The 22,224-nt window shown below is 46.7% G+C and overlaps 1 protein-coding gene across 1 annotated transcript in view; it reads right to left on the reverse strand.

The window, feature by feature from the left end:
- Positions 1-22,224, reverse strand: part of FOXK2 (forkhead box K2) — a 53,079-nt gene that overhangs the window by 13,940 nt on the left and 16,915 nt on the right. The window contains exons 2-7 of the mRNA XM_061392440.1: positions 12,907-13,101; positions 10,139-10,286; positions 7,490-7,636; positions 2,374-2,567; positions 1,430-1,605; positions 42-338 (exon numbers count right to left, since the gene is read on the reverse strand). Of these exons, the coding sequence (XP_061248424.1) occupies positions 42-338; positions 1,430-1,605; positions 2,374-2,567; positions 7,490-7,636; positions 10,139-10,286; positions 12,907-13,101 (1,157 nt within the window). The remainder of the gene's footprint in view (positions 1-41; positions 339-1,429; positions 1,606-2,373; positions 2,568-7,489; positions 7,637-10,138; positions 10,287-12,906; positions 13,102-22,224) is intronic.

Below are 22,224 nucleotides of genomic sequence, written 5' to 3' on the forward strand. Positions count from 1 at the left end.
AGCTTGAAAAACTGCCCAAAGTGACTGCTGCTGCTGCTCACCTTTTACTTCTCTGTGGTCTCCATTCTCTTGTGGCTCCGCCTTCGGGGGGGCCAGCACAGCTGCCTGAGTGACCACAGCCTGCCCTGCGACGGTGTATGTGTTTGCTGGGGCCAGTCCAGCCACGCTGGTGACGGACACCGCTGGGATCTGGTGGACGACGTGAACCGTCTGCACCACGGGCTGCTGGGAAGTCGAGGTCGTCACAGGGGCGGCGACAGTGTAGGTGACAGGCTTGATCGTCGGTGGCAGTGGTCGCTGCACGGCGATTAAGACAGGCTGACTAGACAGAGGTGAACCTGCCGAGGACGGGAGCAGAGGTAAGGCTCAGGTATCCCGAACCAACTAACTGACCCCTTAGTCGCAACCTACAGGCTGATTTAAGAAAACAGGTGGTGGCCCCTTTCATCTGGTAATAATGCAGTCGTTCACAATGAAAGAAATGACATATTTAATGGGGATAGTTAATGTATATCTAACTGCTAAAAATGCAATCTCTGCTTTGTTCAGATTTTCTTTTTTTTGGCCACACCTTATGGCACGAGGGATCTTAGTTCCCCAACCAGTGATCAAACCCATGCTCCCTGCAGTGGAAGTGTGGAGTCTTAACCCCGGGACCGCCAGGGATGTCCCTGTTCAGATTTCTTACAACACTTCTTCCCACAGTTCTCTCCTCATGAAAAAGAAAACATCAACACAGGATACGGGAAGGAGCTGCCCAACGAGGGCTGAAGGAGGGGGCCGTGCTCCCTGGTATCGAAGTCTCCATCTTATGACAGGCGTGGAGAAGCAGGAAGCATGGAGAGAGCTGTCCGCCAGCAGCTCTGCCGGCCTCTGCTCTTTCGGGTTTGGGCATTTGGGCTCCAGCAGCAGGAACTACAGATGGGGGCTGGCAGGGGTTGTTGCCAGCATGGCCAGGAACTCCAAAATATCAAAATGCACATTTTGCCAACCAAGTAGGAACATAACAGAATTACCTTGAACACATTTTCACATTACTTTTTTTTAATTCCCCAGGGCACACATTTTTATTCCACATTATGACTTTGTATGTACACTAGGAAACATTCACCTACCTACTAAATAGACATTTCTTTCCTGACAGTGTCTACTTTGTCTAATTTATGTTATTTCTTTTTGAGGGAATTCTTTTTCATAGACTTATGAATGATGAAACAATTGAGAAACAGGTTAATTCTAAAATTCTTCAGGTACCTACACATAAAAGTCACAAAAGAACGTTAACTGATTAGGAAAAAAAAAAAAAAGAACACGGTGCAGTTAGCTTTTCAGAGCCTATCAGGCACAAGGTTCAAAGGCTCAAGGCCTCTGGCTCGCATGCTCATCTGACCATCCCTCTCCCACCACACCTGCCCTCTGCACATCTTACCTGGCGCACTCTGGGCAAACCGCGCCTCCTGGATGACAGCGAGTTTGGGCTGTGAGGCACCAGGCTCAGGCTCCAGAGGGGCTGGTGAACCTTCCCTGGACAGGCTCTCAGGGGTCTGGGCACCACTGGAGTGAGCAGACAGCACTCCAGCATGATTGGGAGAGGCTGGAGCACTTCTGTACGACCAAAAAGAAGACAACGGATTTTTACGATAAAGCACTCATTAAGCTGCCCTGTTGTTTTTAGTAAGTGTATATTGCAAAAAGGGGTGTCATTTGTCTTCTGCCAACCAACTACAGTTGTTAAGTCTTACTTTCTGTGTGACGCCTGTGACCCGAGACAGACACTCAGCAAGGCTGGCACGGCTGGGACAGAGCCACCGTGTGCAGGACGCTGCTGCTCCACGCCCAGCATGGGCCACGCAGTGTGGGGCAGGACTGGCTGCCTTTCTAAGCAGCTCCCACCCACAGCCAGGCAGCAGGAGCCGGCAGCCTGTAAGTGGAGCTGGCTGGGTCTCAAGGCTTACATTATAGTCATTATTTTCTCATTTAAAAACGCAGAGTAACTATTAATGAAGCTAAAAATGAAACAGCAAAGATGTAGCTTTAAAGAGCTTCTCACATGCCAAGGAAAAGGAAGAAACTATCAACATGGCATCGTCATATTGCCAACTCATCATATTGACAATATTCATTCAATGAAGCAACAATGCTACACAGGAATACAATTTAAATAAAACTTTATAATCTGAATTGTTTTAGCACTAGAAACAAAAATACATGAGAGGCATCCAACACTTCTTTTTTTTCCCAAATCCCCAGCCCAACATTTAATCATAATGCATTTGGTAATTCCTTCATTTTCAAAAGGAAAATTTACCAATACATCAAAGGTAAATCCACTGATCATTAAGAGAGGTCTTTTTGTTTGTCTTTTTTCCTTACCTAGACGAGAGCGGTCCCAGAGGGGTTCTAAAGCAAGGCACGCCCCTAGGCCGTCTTTTCCTAAAAGCCTGCTCTATTAATTTGCTTTCAGAGGCAGGATCTATCCTCCAGAATGAGCCTTTGCCTGGTTCTTCCTGGGAACGTGGTACTTTGATGAAATAACGATTCAGAGAGAGATTGTGGCGAATTGAATTCTATGAAACATAAAAAAATACGTAGAATTCATATATTTCTTTGCTGAGAAATAAAAGTGTGCCCCAGTTTTAGTGCCCTGAAAAGGTCCTGTAGCTCTGTGCTGGAAGAAACCGGCCCTCCCCGAAGTGCAGGAGGAGCTGTGGGCATGACCACTCAGAGGCTGCCAGGCAGCTTCTACAGAGGACATGGGGCACTGTCAACAGCATGGCAGGGTGGGCACCGGCAGGCAAGGAAGGGAACTGGGGCATGGAGAAGGGGAGAGAAATCTATACCACACGTAAAGAGGCTACTTCCAATGGGAAAGCATCAGCTTCTACCTTTTTACCAGGTAGGAAATCAAGGGCCATCACTGTGACCTCTCTCCTTTTGGAGATGAACAGTGTCGAGAACAGCCATCCCTTAAAAATTTTTTTTTTATCAGTACAAAATTAACTTATACAATCCATCACAGCTTTTAAAATGAATTAATCCGCTATAAGGTATTCGGCAAACCAGCAAAGGAGAAAAAAAATGAGCCAAAGTTTGAGAAATATTATTGACACCATCTTCTAGTCAAAGAACTTCCATATACTTTGATCTGCAAAATATCTCATGAAGCACATGGAGAAACTTTCTCAATTCCTAAGTCCATTCTTCTATTACAAAAAACTCAGCTCACAGTTTACACATGACTTGAGGAGACCTCTCTGCTGCACCCAAATTGGAGACCTCCAAAAGCTCAAAGAAAAGCTGGATGGAAGTCATGCATTCAGATCATTTTGTGCACTTACATTAGTGTTTAAGTTGAAAATTAATAAATTATTAAAATTTCAACTCAAACTAAAATTCTGGGTTATTAAAAAGTTATTTCTAAGTTCTCCAATTAACTTTCTAAGAGAACTGCCAGCCATAACCTAAAATTCTGAATTGCCAGAGGTGGCTCAGAAATCCAAATAAGTCAAATACTACTTTGCAACCAATCTAAGGGACTATTCAAGAACCACACCAGTCACAGGCCACAACAAACCACCAACAGCTATGGACGTCAGTCATCTCACTGGCAAGATGAAGGGACAGGCTAGGCTGTGTCTGATTTGTGAGACTGTTTAGAAGGAGATGTATTATATTAGATTCAGAATATTTCCATAATCACAAAGATACTTGCTATGATGTTTTATTACAGAGTCTGGCTGATAATCAACCAAGACCTACTGACAAATCCCTCCAGAAAATCAAATCTATTATTGGTGTCCCCATCAAGACAGAGAAGGCAATCCTCTGTCTGCACTCAGACCTTTTGAGTGTGGAGTAGAAGGCAGATCCTAAGAAAAAAGACTGAGAAAAGCCAGCCCAGAAAATGAGTGGAGGACACTTGCACTGTGAACTGGATTTGAGGGTCCAGAGTTCTGGACTGCACCACAGGAAGCCGGCAATCAGACAGGAGCTCAGAAGTGACTGCCTAGCCACCTTGCTGGGTGACACGTGACCAGGGCGGTGCTGAGCCCCATGTGAAGGCGGGAACTGCACTGACTGGGAAGCAGGTTCACATTCATGTTGTCAGGAGGAGAAAGGGAGGTTAGTTAGCACAGTGGGAATCTGAAGGCAGGAAACACTACTTCAGGGGTTGGGGTGCTAGGGCTTCTACTCACTGACAAAGGTCAGGACCAGGTCAGCAACACAGCAGCTGTTACCCCTCACACCACCACAAGCTGTATGGTCAGTTCTTAGGTCAGGGAGTTGTTATTTTCTGTTCTGAACCCAGTCTGCACCATCAAAAGAGGGCCTAAATTCTCCACTCTGACAATGTTCCCACAGACAAATGAGCCCAATTAATGGTCACCTGTGATTCTCCAGCCAACAAGACTCTAGAAAATATGATGAGGTATTAAGAAATATTTAACACATACACAGAAATTGTATTTCTAAGGTAAGTAAAGGCCTTCGTAATTTAATCAAATCAAGCTACACAAATTAAGACCACACTAATTTGATTCCAGTGACTCAGACTGTTATGAAGTATTCAGAGAAAAGGTGGGCTATTATTTAAAATCAAATATGAAGAAAAGATCTGCAATACTTTGCACATACTCTTTCCTCCAAATTCTCCCCAGTAGAGACTGCTTCCCAAAACCCAGCTGAGGAGGGAAGGGCACAGGGCCGGTCACCTGTGCCTGCTGTACTGCCCTCCCTGAGGCTTCCAGCCTTCCTGCCCAGAACGCAGTTTGTCTGTTAGCCCCACTCAGCACTGAGCACTTGCCAGTGTGTACTCTGTGTAGTAAGAACTTGTAAAGAAATTTACAGGAAGAACTTTCTAAAGGAGAGTCCAATGTGTAGGGTGCAGGTGAGCACAAGTCACTCCCTCGACTCTCGGAAACCAGCTCTGATCCTTTGAGGGGCCAAGAAAACCAGAATTCTCAAACTTCTCAGGCACAACAAACACCTCTGTTCTGGGTAGGGTAAAATTATAAGTCATAACAAAATAAAACATTTTGGCATAAGCAGGCAACCAAAGTAGATAAATATGCCATCTCCCCAGCTAGTGGCATTATTCAGACCATCCTGCTCTACCATCAAATTTGCTCCAGATTAATCAAAAAGCTTTGCCATGGGTAGACTGCAAAATACATAAAGGAGCCATGGGCTTCCATTAAGTGCTCAGGATTGGTATAGTGGGAAGAGTCCACACACGTCATCTTAGAAACTGAGGTAGAGGGAGGGATTCAAGCTCTAAGAAGCACAGCACTGCTGACGCCTCTGACCCACTGGGGGTGGCAGGATGCAGTCTGCAAACCCCCAATTGAAAAATGTGCTGTTTTGGTTGACAGTTGGATTTTTTTTTTCCTTATAAGAAAAAGGATCTGGGTCCTTTATGAAACAAGGTTGCAAAACTCCCTTTGTTTTCAGCTAGGAGAGAGGGAACAGGAATGAGCCTTCTGTGTAGAGACTGCAAGTGCAGTCCCTCAGGATGAGCAGCTGAGTCCAATGACAGAAAAGGACACAAGCAGGCCTGCTGGGGACAGCAAGGACTGCTGAGGACAGGAACCTGCGTGCACGACCATAAACTAAAGAGGGCTGGAGCAGGAAAAGGCATTTCCCGCTGAAACAACCGGAGCAGGTGCACAGTGTCTCGGGAGCAGCCTTTCACAGGCAAGAGGCACAGTCATCCTTATGACCTTTTTCTGGGCAGAAAAGAAGATGTTTCAATAAAAAGTGTTACTGACAGTTTGTAACTCTCAGTTCTAAGCAGGCTGTGAAGTCAATTTAGGAGCCAGCAGCAATCTGTGCTTAGGGTTCACCTCCGTGGGCCTCACCTCTCTGTGACCACAGCCCCTCCTGACCTGACTCACTCCCCAGGAGACTAAAGCCAGGAATAGGTTGCCCTTCAGCCTTTAACAAGAAAACCTTGTGATGCACAGTATCAGTTCTCGCATAAATGGATGCTACAAAGCACAGGAAATACAACCAGGAGGGAAACAGAATGTTGAAAGTCTGGCCAGGTTTTTCAGAAACACTTCCATTACAGCCCAGCTCACTGACATTTCAAATTATCAAAATTCTACACACAGTGAGCTGCGTGGAACTCACTGAAGACACTATGTGAGACCTCACCTGCCCGTGCACAGGAAGCTGTGTTCCATGGACACAGACTATTGTCTGCCTCTGCTTCCTTTAACATTTTCTTAGAAGCACAACCTCATTGTTGCAGATTAAAATATGGTAGTAAATACTGTTGGGACTTACTGTACATCATCTTAAGGGACCTGCCAGGTAGCTGAATATGCAAGTGTTTTTCCCGAGCCAGCATTTCCTTCATGGCCAACTAGGAAATGCCACCCGGCTGTGAACAGGAAGGCGGGCAGGACACAGATGCTCCAGCCCAGGGGAGTAGCCTTTACAGACCAAAGACCCTCTACAAAGGAAAATAGTCAGGATTTTTATCATAACATGTTTATAGATCTGCAGATAGAAGAAAAAAGTCTTTACCCTCCATTAAACAGAAAATGGCTCACCCCCCAACCCTTGGCCATATTACTTGATTGTGGTTATGGTTCAACAGATGTACTTGTCAAAGAATAATGTACTCATTAAGACTTGAAGGAATTCTGTGGCCATTCCTGATTACTTAACGAATTCAAAATTTTTAAATGTATATTTCTTCTCTCTTTTGATATGCTTTTACTGTTCAACACTTCAAACTTACCCTTTCTTATACTGTCTGAATTAGTGAGGCTCTACTAACTGCCTAGTAAATGTCTACACACGCACACACACAAGGAGGAAAAACATATATGATGCAGAGGTTGAAAAACTAAATTAAAAAGCTAAACAATGGAAATACTATGCACCGACTTCCAAATGTCCTCTGAGGAGACCCAGATTCACAGACAGCCTAGGAATAGGCTGTGAGTGCAAGTCAACCAGCAGGCAGGCGCCCCAGCTCAGGAGCACTGTGTTCATGTTCTGTGCACTGGCTACCTGGAGGAGGCATCTTTTGAAGAAAGGGCTCCTCAGTAACAGTTTGAAAACCATCTCTGTGCAAAATTCAAAAAGCTGTGTACGTCTTCAGAAGTCAATGAGGAAGACAGAAGACCACCAAAGTAAAGGATAGGCAGGATTTCTAACTCTCCCTCCCTCACTGGTCCAAGAGAAACATCTCAAACCACCCATGCCTTTCCCATCCGTGAAGACCATGACGGCAAGCAACAGGGCTGAGGTTTCCTCAGAGCCACTATTCCTTCTACCATGTGCTAAGAAGGTCAGAAAGAGCGTGGCCACAGCAGGCCTTGACACTCCTGCTCCCTCAGCACCAGAGACCCTCACTCATCTCATGTTACCTACGCCCCAGCTATATACACAGCCACTCCATGCCCCTCTCAGCTGTCAACCAGCATATACAAAACATGTAACAGAAACATTTAATAACAAACTGAAAAGGATTTACCTGCCAGCCCTTGTCCGCAGTCCTGTAGTAGGGATAGTTTTTTGTGATGTGCGTATAAATTCCATTTAGGGTGAGCTGTTTATCAGGAGCCATTGTAATCGCTTGTACGATTAATTGTGCATAGGAATAAGGTGGCTTTGAATCATCCTGTATTAAAGTTAAAAAAAAAAAAGTACTGAAGTAATCAAAATTTTTTCTAAACTTACTGAAGTTCAGGATTCTTGACATTTTTAAGCATTTCTATGATAATACTTGTCATCCTTCCTATAAAAGTAATATATGATGGGGAGAATTCCCTGGCTGTCCAGTGGCTAGGACTCTGTATTGTCACTGCCCAGGGACTGGGTTTGGCTGTGTGTGTGTGGGGTGGGGTGGTGGTGGTGGTGGAGGATATAATATGATGGGAAAGCATTTGGAAAATTTGGAGGAAACAAATGAAGACATGTAGAACAGTATAAAAAAGAACATTAAAACCCCTAAAGAAAAAGTCCAAAGGGCAAAAACAAAAAGAATAAGAAAATGAGAAAAACTCAGTAGAACTTCTGGACCTCAGTAGAGTCCAGAGCATGCATGCTGATCCATGCCATAGGCTCATCATGTTGATCTCATGGTCAGGTGAAGAGTTGGGCCAGGCCAGTGGTGGCAAGGGGTGGAATGAGCTGGCATATCTCCCAGGCCCTGGTGGGGGTTCTCATGCACACAAGGAGATGGGGCAAGAGCGGTGAACACCAAAGCAGGAGAGTGATGTCCACTCAGAATTGCCAAAAGTCCATCAAGGAACGCCTCTTGTAAGAAAACCCAAGCAGACAAGAGTACCAGGAGCCAGACTCGGGGTTCCTACACCGGGGTCCAAGGCATCCGGGCAGCACTGCTCAGGTGTGCAGGGCTGCCATGCACAGCGCAGGATGCTGGCACTCCTGGTCCCAGCGTACTTAGACACACCAGGGCTCTTTGCCATTAGGACGACTCCGAACCACATACACATGCACAAGCCCACTGGGGAGAGGGTGTACCTCTCTCTGGCTGTGAACTACACATATCAACAAAGCATAACGTTGAATGCAAAGAGTAAACTGCAAAACAATACATTCAAGATGATACTCCTTACATGAGGTTAAGAAATGAACAATTTAGATACTGTTTAGAGATAAACACAATGAAGGCAGACAGGCAGGACTGCAGCACGGGCAAGGAAGGCAGGCAAAGAGCCACAGAAGGGGGTGCAGGCTTCACGGCACAGGCCAGGCTCAGTCCTGCAGCTGGTGGAGGGTATTCTCTGCACAAAGAGAATGAATCACCCAGCACCTCCCTTTCAAATAGCTGACATTTCCTGAGCACTTGGGTCAGCCACTGCCCTGTCTGTCCTCTGAATGAGCTCACCCTGAGTTACAGGACAGGGATGGTGGAGTGACTGAGTTGGAGTCCTACCAGGCAAGAGCATAAAGCCTTCCTCACTGTGCTTATGCTGATGTGTGGGTTTCTTTTTTTATCTTTCTTCTACACATTTCCATTAAAAAAAAAAAAATGTAATAGGCAGGAAAGCCTACAATATATCCGTATCAGCCAAAAACAAATTTTTCTAAAGTGACCAACAGTACAACCAATGCTAGGTAAAGAGAGAACACAGCCCACATCCCAGAAGCTTCCTCATGCCCTGCTCCCCGCCGTTTCAACCTCCCAGAAGGCCACCACTTTTCCTGACATTCTGTACTAATCAGAACCCAGCTGTGACTTAAGTTTTACCATCTAAGAATGTATCTGAAAACAATACAACTTAGTTTTGCCTGGTTTTAAACAGGGAAATGGACAAGAATGGAATCTTACAGAGTGCCCCTGTGTCTGCGCCTGCCCAGTACCGTGTGCAAGAGGCTCCTGGCTGCCGTGGACAGATGGCTCACAGCCACGACATATCCATTCCCACGGGTGTGACCTGTCCTACTACACAAATAGACCCCATTTTATATAAATGCAGACTTAAAGTAACACTATGTCTGGTTTTCCTCTCTTTTTTCACTTAGCGTTCTATCAAGAGCACTTTTATATCAGTAACTGTATCATATGAGATCCCCTTACTTAATCAACCTTCCTTCATTTAGGGGCATTTAGGTTGTTTCCAATTTTCTGTTTTGTCTGAACTTTAGGTTGAGATTTCTGTCCATTTCCCTTAAATGAAGTCCTAGAAGGGGCATTACTGGGGCAAAGAATAAAAATAGGCAGGGTCCTACCGTAAGTCATCCAATAATCATCATCCAAAAGGGACTGCCGTGTCCTCCCCAAGGTGTGTGTTCGTGTACATGTGTGCACACACGTTCAGACGTGCACATGCGCAACCTGCAGCGTTAGGACCGCACTACTGAACGCCAAGCACCGTCTCCCAGGACACCAGGCACTGGGCCCCATGAGGACCGAGGGTTCAAACTCTTAGCACCTGGGCCCACGGCTGCCACTGAGGACGGCCCAGGGCTGAATGATCAAAAGAGTGCATCTCTGAGAGCCCAGCACTGAGAACACACTCAGCAATCACCCGCACCCACGCAGATGGGCACTTCTCAAAAGGCCCTGGGCGGGTGTTCCTTGACACGCAGGTGAAGATAGCTGCTGCCCAACAGGCCCTGGGTTCTGTTTCAAAGCTATGAAACATTTATTTACCTTTGGGCTATCTCCACCTGAAGCTTCCTTCTCGTTTTCCGGCTGTGAGCTGTCGGCCATTAAATTGAGGTCAGATGGTATCACACGGCCCATTTTGTACCCTGAAGACCCTGCTCCCCGGGGGCTAGAAGGACAGGAGTTCGCAGCACTGTGAACAAAAAATAGGTTGTTACTATCAGTCTATTATAGAACATACCTCACATCGTATTTCGGTAACTGGCTCTTATTTCAAGGAAAACAAAATTTAAAAGTAAGAGAACTTCAGTATTTTCACTGGAAAAATGGACTCATTAATCTTTGTGAAATTTAAGATCACTCTAAGAAATCAGGTATTTGCTTCCATACGTATCATCTTAGGAACTTACCAAGGACACAGAGCCATACATGATGGCTCTCGGGCTCAGCCTGGAAGAGGAGCAAAGAGCACCACTCTGCTTGTCCCCCTCCACCAAGGAGCTGAGGACAGGCAGCAGCGAAGGACAATGGCTTCCGAAAGGTCAAGGGAAATTTGGAGAGAAGGGAACAGCAGCCAGGCTGAAGACAGGACACACAAAGAGGGAAGGAGGCGGTGGACACAGATACACACGCAGGCAGGCTGTGCGGGGCTCACAGGAAACATACAGAAATCAGAAACAGAAACCTGCTTTTTAATATGCACTTTTTTTTTTTTTTCATGAGGTAGGGCTGGCCCATGACACTGAGAATGTTTTGATTTTTGATCTTTGCTGATTAGAAGACATTTCATTTGTAAATTCACCAAGTTACGTATTTAATTTATGCTCCCTTTTCTGTACAGTGTTATTATACTTTACAGACAGAACAAGCTACTGAAATGGAAGGATGCCAAGAAAAGATTGTTTTAAAAATCCAGTAAGTTATAGAACAGTATATATGTTTAGCTCTCATTTGTATTTTGGATAAAAAATAAGTATTGAAAATGTTTAAGAAATTTCTGGAAAAAATACTTAAGAAACAGTAGTTACCTCTGAAACCTCAACTGGAAAGGAATGGGCCAGAAGGGGGAGCAGCACACTACTACGTGGTGCCTGTGAAGCACTCCTGGCCTCTTCCAAGAGCACGCACCGTCAGTGTATGCGCTCACCCTCGAAACAAGAGCTTACTGCGCGCCAGCAACAACTCAAAGCACTGGAGAGAGGAACCAGACAGACGGCAGAACCACAAGCACGGAACTCTCGCTCTATGATTTTAAAACTAGCTAACATTTCAGAAGGGTCAGCGTGGGGCAGGTGACTTGTCCCCCTGGCTGGCTGGTGGTGGGTTTCCCCAGAAGTCATCTCAGCAGCAGAGACGCTGTGCTGCTCAACGCTGGTGGAGGGCCGTGGGGTGAAGATGAGCAAGGAATACACGATGAAGACAGGCCAGGAGGTGAGGAGCGGTTGGGTCAGGAGCTGACCCAAATCCTGAGGTTTCCAACAACCTCCGGTTGCTTGAGCACCTACGGGCAGTGTGTCAGTGGCCTGACCTCAAGGCTGCTGCTTCCACTGTGGGCCGCTGTCCCATGTGGCACACAGGGGTGTTCTCCTCTTCCTCCGTGAATTCTGCACATTTTTCATGCACTGCTGAATAAAAATCTGGCCACGTAGCTGCTGTTATTTGCCTACTCACTGCCACACTTACTACCTGACCCATCTAGTCACACAGAGACAAATTCAACCAAGTGGGCGAGACAGAGGCAGCATCCTCAGCAGAGCGGCCATGGCAGGGGGCAGAGAAGGGGCCCGACCAACAGCAGCTGTGCTCACATGGAGCCAAGCAGCCAGTCTACCTGACACTCCCTCCAGAGGCCTTTCCAGAGGGATACCTTTCTGTCCATGCTGGTTTTTAAGAAAAGAAACAGAAGTGTTGGACTGAAAGCTACAACCCAGAGCTGCAGCGTTCCCTCTGTACCCTCCCCACTCAGCTACATGTGGGGTCAGCCACAGTGGACAAGGCAAACGATGTCTTCTCTGCCTCCCAGCCAGGCCCTGTGGACAGCAGGAGCTAGGCTCGCAAGAGAATCAAGTGCGTTCATCTGCACCTAAGTCTAACACTACTCACATTGAAGAAGATGCCTGAATACATACTTCACTCTTCTACCGAACAGAAGACTGACCATCTGAGCCTTATCCCAGGGTCTCATCTGCAGGTCCTGGGTGATTCCTCAGCTACTGCCCCCTGAAAGCTCAGCACAATGTAACCATCTTGCACTGGATTCCGTGGTGAAGAGTAGGCCCAGAAGGCACCATTCTCTACTTCCCGACACTCTTGGAACATTAGGATAAACACAAGTTTATCACCTTACTGAGGTCAAACTCAGAAAACCAAACTATAAGTGTTCAGAATTTACATTAAGTTGTAGCAAACCAAGATACTCTTGGTATCAAACCAAAATGCAATTGAAAACATGACTCACACTTTTAGACTAATACCACAAATCACCTATCCCTAAACTTACACTCAAATCAAAGAATCCACAAGTGAAAAGCAGGAACATTTGGGAACTGTGTTTCACATGCAAGAAACCGAGAGTAAGTAGTGTTCAGAAACTGAACGATGTTTTAAGTGCCCTCAACATCTCTCTCTCCATGCAGGTCAGCACCTGGGAACGAAGGCATGGTCACTATGCACTGCTGTCCACTACTGTGATGCACTACAGCTTCTGAATATCCCAGAGCCAGAGGCAAGGACTGAAACTTGGACAGTGTTATGCCCACACACACACCCTGACGCTACGGGGCCCCCCATCCCCTATGGAAGCTGCTGTATACCTGATGGTTCCTGTGGGGGAGGGGAGGGGGCTGATGAGGTGGGCCATGGTGTCTGGAATGTTGATGGTCAGCGGTGAGATGTGAGCCTGCACAGGCTTCACCGGGGACTCGGGCGCCTCCTGTTTCTCCCTCTTCTCGCTGGACAGGGCAGTGAACGTGATCTTGATGTTTGTGCTCGGGAACCTGAACGTGCACCTAAAAAAGAAAAGCCAACTGTCAGCACCTGTCTGCCAAGCGGCGGGGCAAGATGCCCAACCCACAGCAAGGGACAGAGCCCACATGTCCCCAAACATACTGGAGCCTTGACTTGTGTTCAAGAGTCAGCGAGAAGCCCATTTCAACCTCACCTCAAGTGTTACAAGTTGCTTAATGCGTTGACGCCACAAGGAGACATCGTCTCATGACTTAAAAACACTAGTAAGCAAAAACCTCACTTAGACCAGCCCAACAGGGGAAAAAATGGTAGAGCAGATTCAAAAAAGACTCAAATACCACTTAATCTGCACCAGGCAGGGTATGAGACAGGCTCAGGATCGGGAGACAAGCCCTAGGCACGGAGTGGGGAAGGCCAGGTAGGAATGCTGCTCACCCACAGGGCATGGATGGCCCCATCATGAGAAGGAGGAGCCCCAGGTCCATCTTTCACCTGCTGCCGACCTCCGAGGGCATCTCCTGCCCAGCCCTTCTCTTAGGTTCCCACCCTGGTCTGTCTGCAGCCAAGATCTGCATGTGGTGTTCAAAGACAGAAAAAAGCCAGCCTCTGATTCTCCTGCACTTAGGCACAGCCCTTTCTCTCTCGAGATCCTCCTCACATGAGGTCCCACAGGTGCTCCAGGGACCCCACCCCACATCGCAGCCTCGTCTGCTCTTCCCCTCGTTCACTACCCAGGGACCCCCTTCGACCCCTCAGTCACCTATCCAAGGGTCTCCTGATCGCCCTGCACCCTCCCCTTGCTGCCTTGGTCATTTCACTCTGGCCACATGACTCTATGTTACCCCATTTCTGCTTGTTGCCACCCAGTAGGATACAAGCTCCATTGGAACAAAGTCTTTGCCTGCAGGGCTCCCTGCTATAATTCAGAGACCAGAAGAGACCTTGACAAAAGCAGAGAAGGGCCTCAGTTCACACTTGTTGAATTAGTGAAAAAGTGCCCCATTTTATACATTAGAAATGTAATTAAAATAAGCAAATCACATGAGTAAATGAACAAATGGTAAGCCCACAACTGCTTCTTTGATGCTAACATGAGATTCGAATAATCAACTCCAGGCCTAGAAAAGAAGGGCATTAAGACTCTCATTGGCCTTAACTTGTAATACAACACACGTAACAGTGATGAGAGTGAGGCAGCGTCCTCCCTCTCCTCCCCTATGCAGCTCCTGAGCCCCACCCTCAGGCGATGGTCCCTGCTCACCAAGAAGGCCCGCTGTTAGAACAAGCATTTTCACCAGCACAAGGGCTTCCGATCCCGCAGAGCAGTTACCTGGCTATGCTTGTTTCCTCATCCACAGAACAGATGACAGCATCTCCCTCCGCGAGCGCCATGAGGATTAAGTCAGATACTTCTCACATTCAAATGTTTACCAAAAAACCAAACTACCTTCAGCCTTACGGTAAGATGTCAGTACTTGCTTTTCCTACAGTTGGACATTCACCATCCACTGTGCTGCTTGTTTCACTGTCACCCAGGAACTCACAGAGGCCCAGCCCGGACCAGTGGAGCAGCACATGCACCCGCCTGTCCTCCACACGCCGTGGAAGCAACACAGCCCTGTGCACCTCCATGTCCCCAGGGGTTCATTTCTGCTTTTCATAAGATAGGACCACACACTTCACGCTGGTCCTCGGCGTGTGCGTTCCCTTAGTGTCACCACCCATGGGGTCTGCTGCACAGATGGACTGAGTGCTGCCTTCAGGGCAAGCACCATCACACGGAGGACTTCCTTCCTTTGTATCCTATTCCCAAAGTCCCCAATTAAAGACAACAATGATCTCCTCAGCATGGGCATCATCTGTAAACCTCAGGCTCCAAGGACACACAGGGCATCTAAAGCGACACCAAGTACCATCAGGCCACCTGCCGACAACCTCTGACGAACAGCATGTGGGAGTGTCCTAGCCATCAGTGGACGCTGCCCAACCCCAACCCCTGACAGGTGAAAATGGTATTGTTGTTTATAACATCTATTTCTGCTTTATTGACTATGCCAAAGCCTTTGACTGTGTGGATCACAATAAACTGTGGGAAATTCTGAAAGTGATGGGAATACCGGATCACCTGACCTGCCTCTTGAGAAACCTATATGCAGGTCAGGAAGCAACAGTTAGAATTGGACATGGAACAACAGACTGGTTCCAAATAGGAAAAGGAGTACGTCACGGCTGTATATTGTCACCCTGCTTATTTAACTTCTATGTAGAGTACATCATGAGAAACGCTGGACGGGAAGAAACACAAGCTGGAATCAAGATTGCCGGGAGAAATATCAATAACCTCAGATATGCAGATGACACCACCCTTATGGCAGAAAGTGAAGAGGAACTCAAAAGCCTCTTGATGAAAGTGAAAGAGGAGAGTGAAAAAGTTGGCTTAAAGCTCAACATTCAGAAAACGAAGATCATGGCATCTGGTCCCATAACTTCATGGGAAATAGATGGGGAAACAGTGGAAACAGTGTTAGACTTTATTTTTTTGGGCTCCCAAATCACTGCAGATGGTGATTGCAGCCATGAAATTAAAAGACGCTTACTCCTTGGAAGGAAAGTTATGTCCAACCTAGATAGCATATTCAAAAGCAGAGACATTACTTTGGCAACAAAGGTCCATCTAGTCAAGGCTATGGTTTTTCCAGTGGTCATGTATGGATGTGAGAGTTGGACTGTGAAGAAGGCTGAGTGCTGAAGAATTGATGCTTTTGACCTGTGGTGTTGGAGAAGACTCCTGAGAGTCCCTTGGACTGCAAGGAGATCCAACCAGTCCATTCCAAAGGAGATCAGTCCTGGGTGTTCTTTGGAAGGAATGATGCTAAAGCTGAAACTCCAGTACTTTGGCCACCTCATGCGAAGAGTTGACTCATTGGAAAAGACTCTGATGCTGGGAGGGACTGGGGGCAGGAGGAGAAGGAGACGACAGAGGATGAGATGGCTGGATGGCATCACCTACTCGATGGATGTGAGTCTGAGTGAACTCCGGGAGTTGGTGATGGACAGGGAGGCCTGGCATGCTTCGATTCATGGGGTTGCAAAGAGTCGGACACGACTGAGCGACTGAACTGAACTGAAACGTGAACTACTTCTCATATGTGTATAAGCCATGAATCACAATTAAAAGTTACCCAGGTAGTCTGGTAACTTTCTGTTTTTTAATGTGGGTTCTGATTACATGAGTGAGTTCCTATTAGTGAAAATTCACTGAGATATACTATACACGTATGAAGCACACACTTTTCTGTACATGCAGTATACTTCAATAAAGAGAATTTCTTAAAAATTCTTTTTAAAAAGCTATCTGTAGATGGATACAGAGATTGATAAAATGTTGATAACGTCAGGAGGTTCACAGTCCATTTTGAGTTAACAAAGGCCTATTTCTTTACCAGGATTGTGATTACTATGGGTACCCAGGTTATAACTGTAACTGATTTTTCTATGTTTGTTACATTCAAAGCCAAGTACTTCAAAATGTTTTTTGAGTTCTCTTTGGGGTTCAGTTAGTAAAGACATTCTTGTTTCCCTTTAGGGGATGCAAAAAGCCACTGCTTGACTTTTCTAAGTCAGAAATAAAAAACAATGGGATAATTTTAATTAACTGTGTCACAAAAGGAAAAAGAGCAGCAACACATTAAAACAAGAGACAAAACAAGGTGAGTATCAGCACTCTATCTGCCCCATACCACCACCAGAGGTTGTTTACGTCTGGGCACACTGGTCCTTATTCCCATGAAGCACCTCAGGTCATCTAAGAGTTTAAGAGCCTGTAAGACACTATACTGATTTGGAAAATTAGGAGCACGCTGTCCGTGGCTCATGCTGCTTTGTACCATCACAATGCCTAAAACTGCTGCTGCTGCTGCTAAGTCGCTTCAGTCGTGTCCGACTCTGTGCGACCCCATAGATGGCAGTCCACCAGGCTCCCCCATCCCTGGGATTCTCCAGACAAGAACACTGGAGTGGGTTGCCATTTCCTTCTCCAGTGCATGAAAGTGAAAAGTGAAAGGGAAGTCGCTCAGTCGTGCCCAACTCTTAGCGACCCCATGGACTGCAGCCTACCAGGCTCCTCTATCCATGGGATTTCCAGGCAAGAGTACTGGAGTGGGGTGCCACTGCCTTCTCCATAAAAACACTTTAATTGATCCTAAAAGATTTGTAGTAAAGTCTGTGTGGGCTCCGAAGCTGTGGCGCTTGGGCTCAGCTGCCCTGTGGGCATGTGGCACCTCTGTTCCCCAACCAGGGATGGAGCCTGGGTCCCCTGCATGGGAAAGCAGGCGAATCTTTAACCAACTGGACCACCAGGAAGTCTCAGGGAAAGAATGTAAAATGAACAATAAGAAAAGCCAGACAGCAGAAAGCAGAACCACAACCCCTAAGCAAAAACTGAGCAGGCACTGAGCAAAATCTGACCAGATACTGAGCAGTCACACACCTCGAGTCACAAATCAAAACTGAAGCAACACAACAGCGGACGGTTTCAAACTTAGGCAAGGACCCTGATAAAAACTAAGTTTCTTTTACTTGAATAAACATTAATAATGTTAATATGGATTCAGAGTTGCAAATACCCTTCTCTCCACCTCTCTCTTAGTCTCCTGTATTTGTTGACAGGGATCTTTCTTGGAGTGGAAACTCTTTCAAATGAGACACACGGGTCCAGAGATCTGAATTTCCTGATTCACAAAGAAGCTCTAAGGATTCTGAAAATCTGTTCTTTATGTACAAAGCCAGGCCTTGCTGCAAATACTGAATACTAACATCATATAGCTAGGCAGAAATTAGCCATATTGGAATCTCCAACCAAATGGAAAGTCAAATTTAGTGTTATCTCTATGCAAAGCAAATTTAAACAATTAACCAATCAGGATAGGACAGGCAGGAGCAGTGGTCTGGCCCCACAGCGCCACTGGGAAAGGAGCAGAGCAGAGCAGCCTTCCACCCTGAGCTAACAGTGACTGGAAGCCCCGGGGGAACAGTCACCATGTTCCCCAGCCTCCTGTCATCCTTTGTCGTGGCACAGATTAACTACTCAGACAGACACACAATCTAAGTTGGGAAAAATTCTCCCTCCAAGAGGGTTCCATTTCTAGCTACTCCAAAAAAACATGTCTGAATGCAATTCAGACAGTCGTCATGAGGATAACTCTGGAATCCCTCGGTTTTTAGAGTATTTTAGGAAGTTTAATGGGCGAAGGCCTACAGATGCCACCCCCATGGCCATGGCACAAAGCAGGAAGAGTGCCCCTGCCACTGTTCTCAGTGCTGAGAAGACAGAGCCTCACCTCTGGATTTCCTGCCGAAATAACAAATCTGGATCTCACCAAGAGGAAACATCAGACAAGTATTCTACAAAACAACTGGCCCATCCTCTTCTAAAACATAAATTCACAGAAGACACAGGCTGAGGAACAGTCACAAATGAGAGGAAAGCTCAAGGCATAGGTGACCTGAGTCTAGAAAATGGGCATCAGTAAACAACTGCTAAGTCCAGTTAAGTCAAGTGTTGTAGCAACGCTAAGTGGTGTCAGTACCTGGGCGATAGTTATGGAAGATAATTTTTTAGTAAATAGACATGGAAATATCTCAGAGGTAAAAATGCATCATATATGTAGCTTATTCTCAAAATTTTCAGGGAAAAAATACAGCAGTGAAGCAAATGTGGTCAATGTTAATATTTGGGGAATCTGGAAAAATTAGAATATTTGTTCTATTTTTGCAATTTTTCTATCAATCTGTGTAATTTCAAAAAAAAAAAAAACAAACAAAAATAACAAATTTGGAAACTTCCACGACATCCAGTGCAAAGCCTGACAGATCACCCCAGGGGTCACTGGGCCCGTGCCAGGCGAGGCTGTGCACACGGCCCATGACAAGGTGAGCACAGACGTCAAGAGCTTGGAAACCACCCGTTCTTCTGTCAGACTGCACCTTCTCCACGGTGGTCTGAGAGCCCTGTTCTGGGATACACCCTCGTCATTAGCTGTCTTCTGTGCAGTTCAGAATCCCATCAAATCCTGAGAATAATCTTGGGGACACCTGACAGTAACGAAACATCGCCTCACTGCAGTTCTCATCCCTCCTCCAGAGCCTGTGTCCCTGACAGTCAGCCTGGAACTAAGCAGGGGAGTACAACCCCAGTTCTGCAGTACACAGAACAGAGTCACGGCCACATCTACACAGCGGACCCTGACTTCTGTGCCCTCACAGTCACCCAGCACAGCTGCTGTCTGTTAAATCTACATGCTGTCCCGTCACTGGGCTTCCAGACTGTGACCCAAGAAGCTGTGGTTTGTGGTAATAGCATATTCTATAGTTTGTATTTCTTCTCTCCTGGGAAGAGTATCTGTCCCATCCTACATGTATCAATATTCACACAGAACAATATGTCCCAACCATGTTCTCAGAGCATAGCACTAAATGTCCTGACACCCAGCACAGGCCCAGCAAACGGCCCCAGCTCTCTGCTGCTCACACCAAAGGGCTGGGTCCAGCTTCTGCCGTCCACTCACCCCATAAACACGGCTGCTCTGCGCCACTTTTCCCTCACTCTGGGGTCCAGGCTGATGCAATGACCCCACTGAGGACACTGATGGTTTCCAGACAGACAGAATAAATGAATCCTGTGGCCATGCCTGCAGGCAATGAGCAGGAGGGCCCCCAGCGAGAACCCTCCTCACACAACATCAACTTTTGCAACAACTCCTTAGTGTTAGCAATCCCAAGAGACATCTGGAAAAGATCACTTCAAGTCCTTTCAGCTATCCAACTGGCTACAGAGACATCAACTGAGCTGCTCTCCAAGGGAAGAAGTAAGAGGCCAGTTACTCTGTCACTCACCTATGACAGCTGACAACGATAATCTACTATGAAGAGGAAGAGAATCCAATCCTTTAATCTCAGGACTGGCAAAGGAAAGACTGTGATAATAAAAATAACGTGTCACACAGGGTGGACAGAGCTCTGGGGCCATCAGTGACTTGGGGTGGGCAGCAGTGACTGCCAAAGAGGAGGGCCACAGGATCAATTACACCCAAGGGTGGATCAGGGGGTGGGGGGAATAAGGAAATGAGTGAGGAGGTTCCCAAGCAGCCGAGGTGTGTGGTGTTTACACTGCAGGGTCTGTGAGGACAGAGAGCGGAGATCAATCTGATTGGCTTGGGAGATGGAGTTGGAAATGGAAACGGCCTGCTGACACACCCATGCGGGCACAAAGGGGAGAGGCCGCAGGAGGACGAGCTTCGCAGTCTGGCTTCTGACTGAGGGAACGCTGGTGCCAATTACTGAGGTGCAGATGGATGGGGCGGATGAGGAACAGGCCCCGGGGTGCAATGTCTAAGTGGACGCACGGCGTTTGAGGTGCCCATTCCCCACAATCCCAGAGCGGGCATCCAACCAGCCCTTCCTGAACCTAGACAGAGACACACTTGGTGTCCTCAGTGGTTAAGAGGATACATTCGCCACACCACAGAAGGAGCCTAAAAAACTCAGCCCACAAGTCTGGTTTTAGGAACAGCCTTCAGGACTCAAGCAAGCATCACCTTGAAGGAGGAACACCATCATGGGAGTTTTGCCGATGTGCTCCAGTCCCAACTCAGCTTCTATGACAAGCCATGCCTCTTTATCTTTTGCAAAAATGGAAGAAAAATTCCTCTTCTTTCCAAACCCTAAGGAGGCTTAGACAAAAAGGCACTTTAAATGGACCCATATATATATTTTCATCATTCTCTTCTACTACTTTCCTCTAATTTATAACAGAAAGATCGAAACTTTCACTACAACCTTTAATAGACTGTGGCCCTTAAAAGTCATATTTGTCAGTGACTGATAAACCACCCCCCACCCCAGGTTGCCTTTTCTGTGGCTCCAGGAGCAACATGTCCACACCACCTGTCAGTCCTGCCCGCTGGTCACCCTGAGCTGCCACCACATGGGTCTGAATGGGCCACCCAGAGCCTAGCAGGTGCTCCCTTCATCCCAGAAGAGGGTGTGTAGAGTGGCAGCTCACCAGCTCATGAGAGGGCTTCCCTCAGAGGAAGTAGCCTTGGGAGGCCAGTGTCCACCCATCAAAGAGAGCAAGTCACAGGTCAAGAGCTTGATGCAGTTTAAGATGGGTAAGGACGATGAAGACCACACTGAACCTGAAACCCTGAACAGTCCATGCTTTTCTTTGCTGGACCTCAGCAGTAAACCTCAAGCAACACCTACTATTACCTCAGCTTGACTTCTTACCCTGACAAACACGAAAACATTCTATGACAATTCACGAAACACAACGGCATTTTTTATTAAAGGAGCTCACACTATTGTAGGTTTTGTTGGGTTTAGCATGAGTTTCTAACCAGAGCCTCAAAAGCTTGATTCTGTAAGACACCTGCAACCTGAGTTCAGGTCCTATCCTGTGAGTTTCATCTCTGAGTGAAGAACTCTCACTCCATGTTTAGCCTTGAGGTGACTTAGAAACCACACAGCACATGAGTAGACAGGGGCACTGTGGGCATGTGGGTAGTGAGTGAGTCAAAGAGGAGCTGTGCTCAGAAGGGGCCACACATAAGGCTGGATTTTGTAGCCAGCACCTTGTAATCTCCTTAGCCATTACCTGAGTCTGAGTTATGTAAGTGAGTCCCAACAGGTCAATGGACCACAGCTGTGGGCTTGGAAGCTCAGCTCACACACATCTTGCCTCTTGCAACCCCTTCCCCTCCGTGCATACCCACTGTGCAGGACAAGTCCTGGACAGGGGCACCTTGGGCGCCTGGGAGAGTCTGCACTTGCCCCACGAGTACCCTTCCACCTAAAAAAGCTTGGTATCAAATAACAAAAATACCATGGCAGGTTAAGAGAAACTACAGAAGAAATGAAAAGCTTTTGCAGCTTTTTTATTTAAGTTTCAAGTGAATGACATAGTGATGCACAATTTTTAAAGATATGTTCCATTTACAGTTATTATAAAATATTGGCTATATTCTCTCTGCTGTAACAATACATCCTTATAGATTTCTGCAGCATTCTTAATCCACAGTTTCATTTTGCACTGGACCCCATATAGTATGGAGCTGGGCTTGTATCCTAAGGTACTAGTATACTAGGAAATGGTACATTTCCATAGG

The sequence above is a fragment of the Bos javanicus genome, chromosome 19 (genome assembly GCF_032452875.1).
Source record: "Bos javanicus breed banteng chromosome 19, ARS-OSU_banteng_1.0, whole genome shotgun sequence".
Lineage (NCBI taxonomy): Eukaryota > Metazoa > Chordata > Mammalia > Artiodactyla > Bovidae > Bos > Bos javanicus.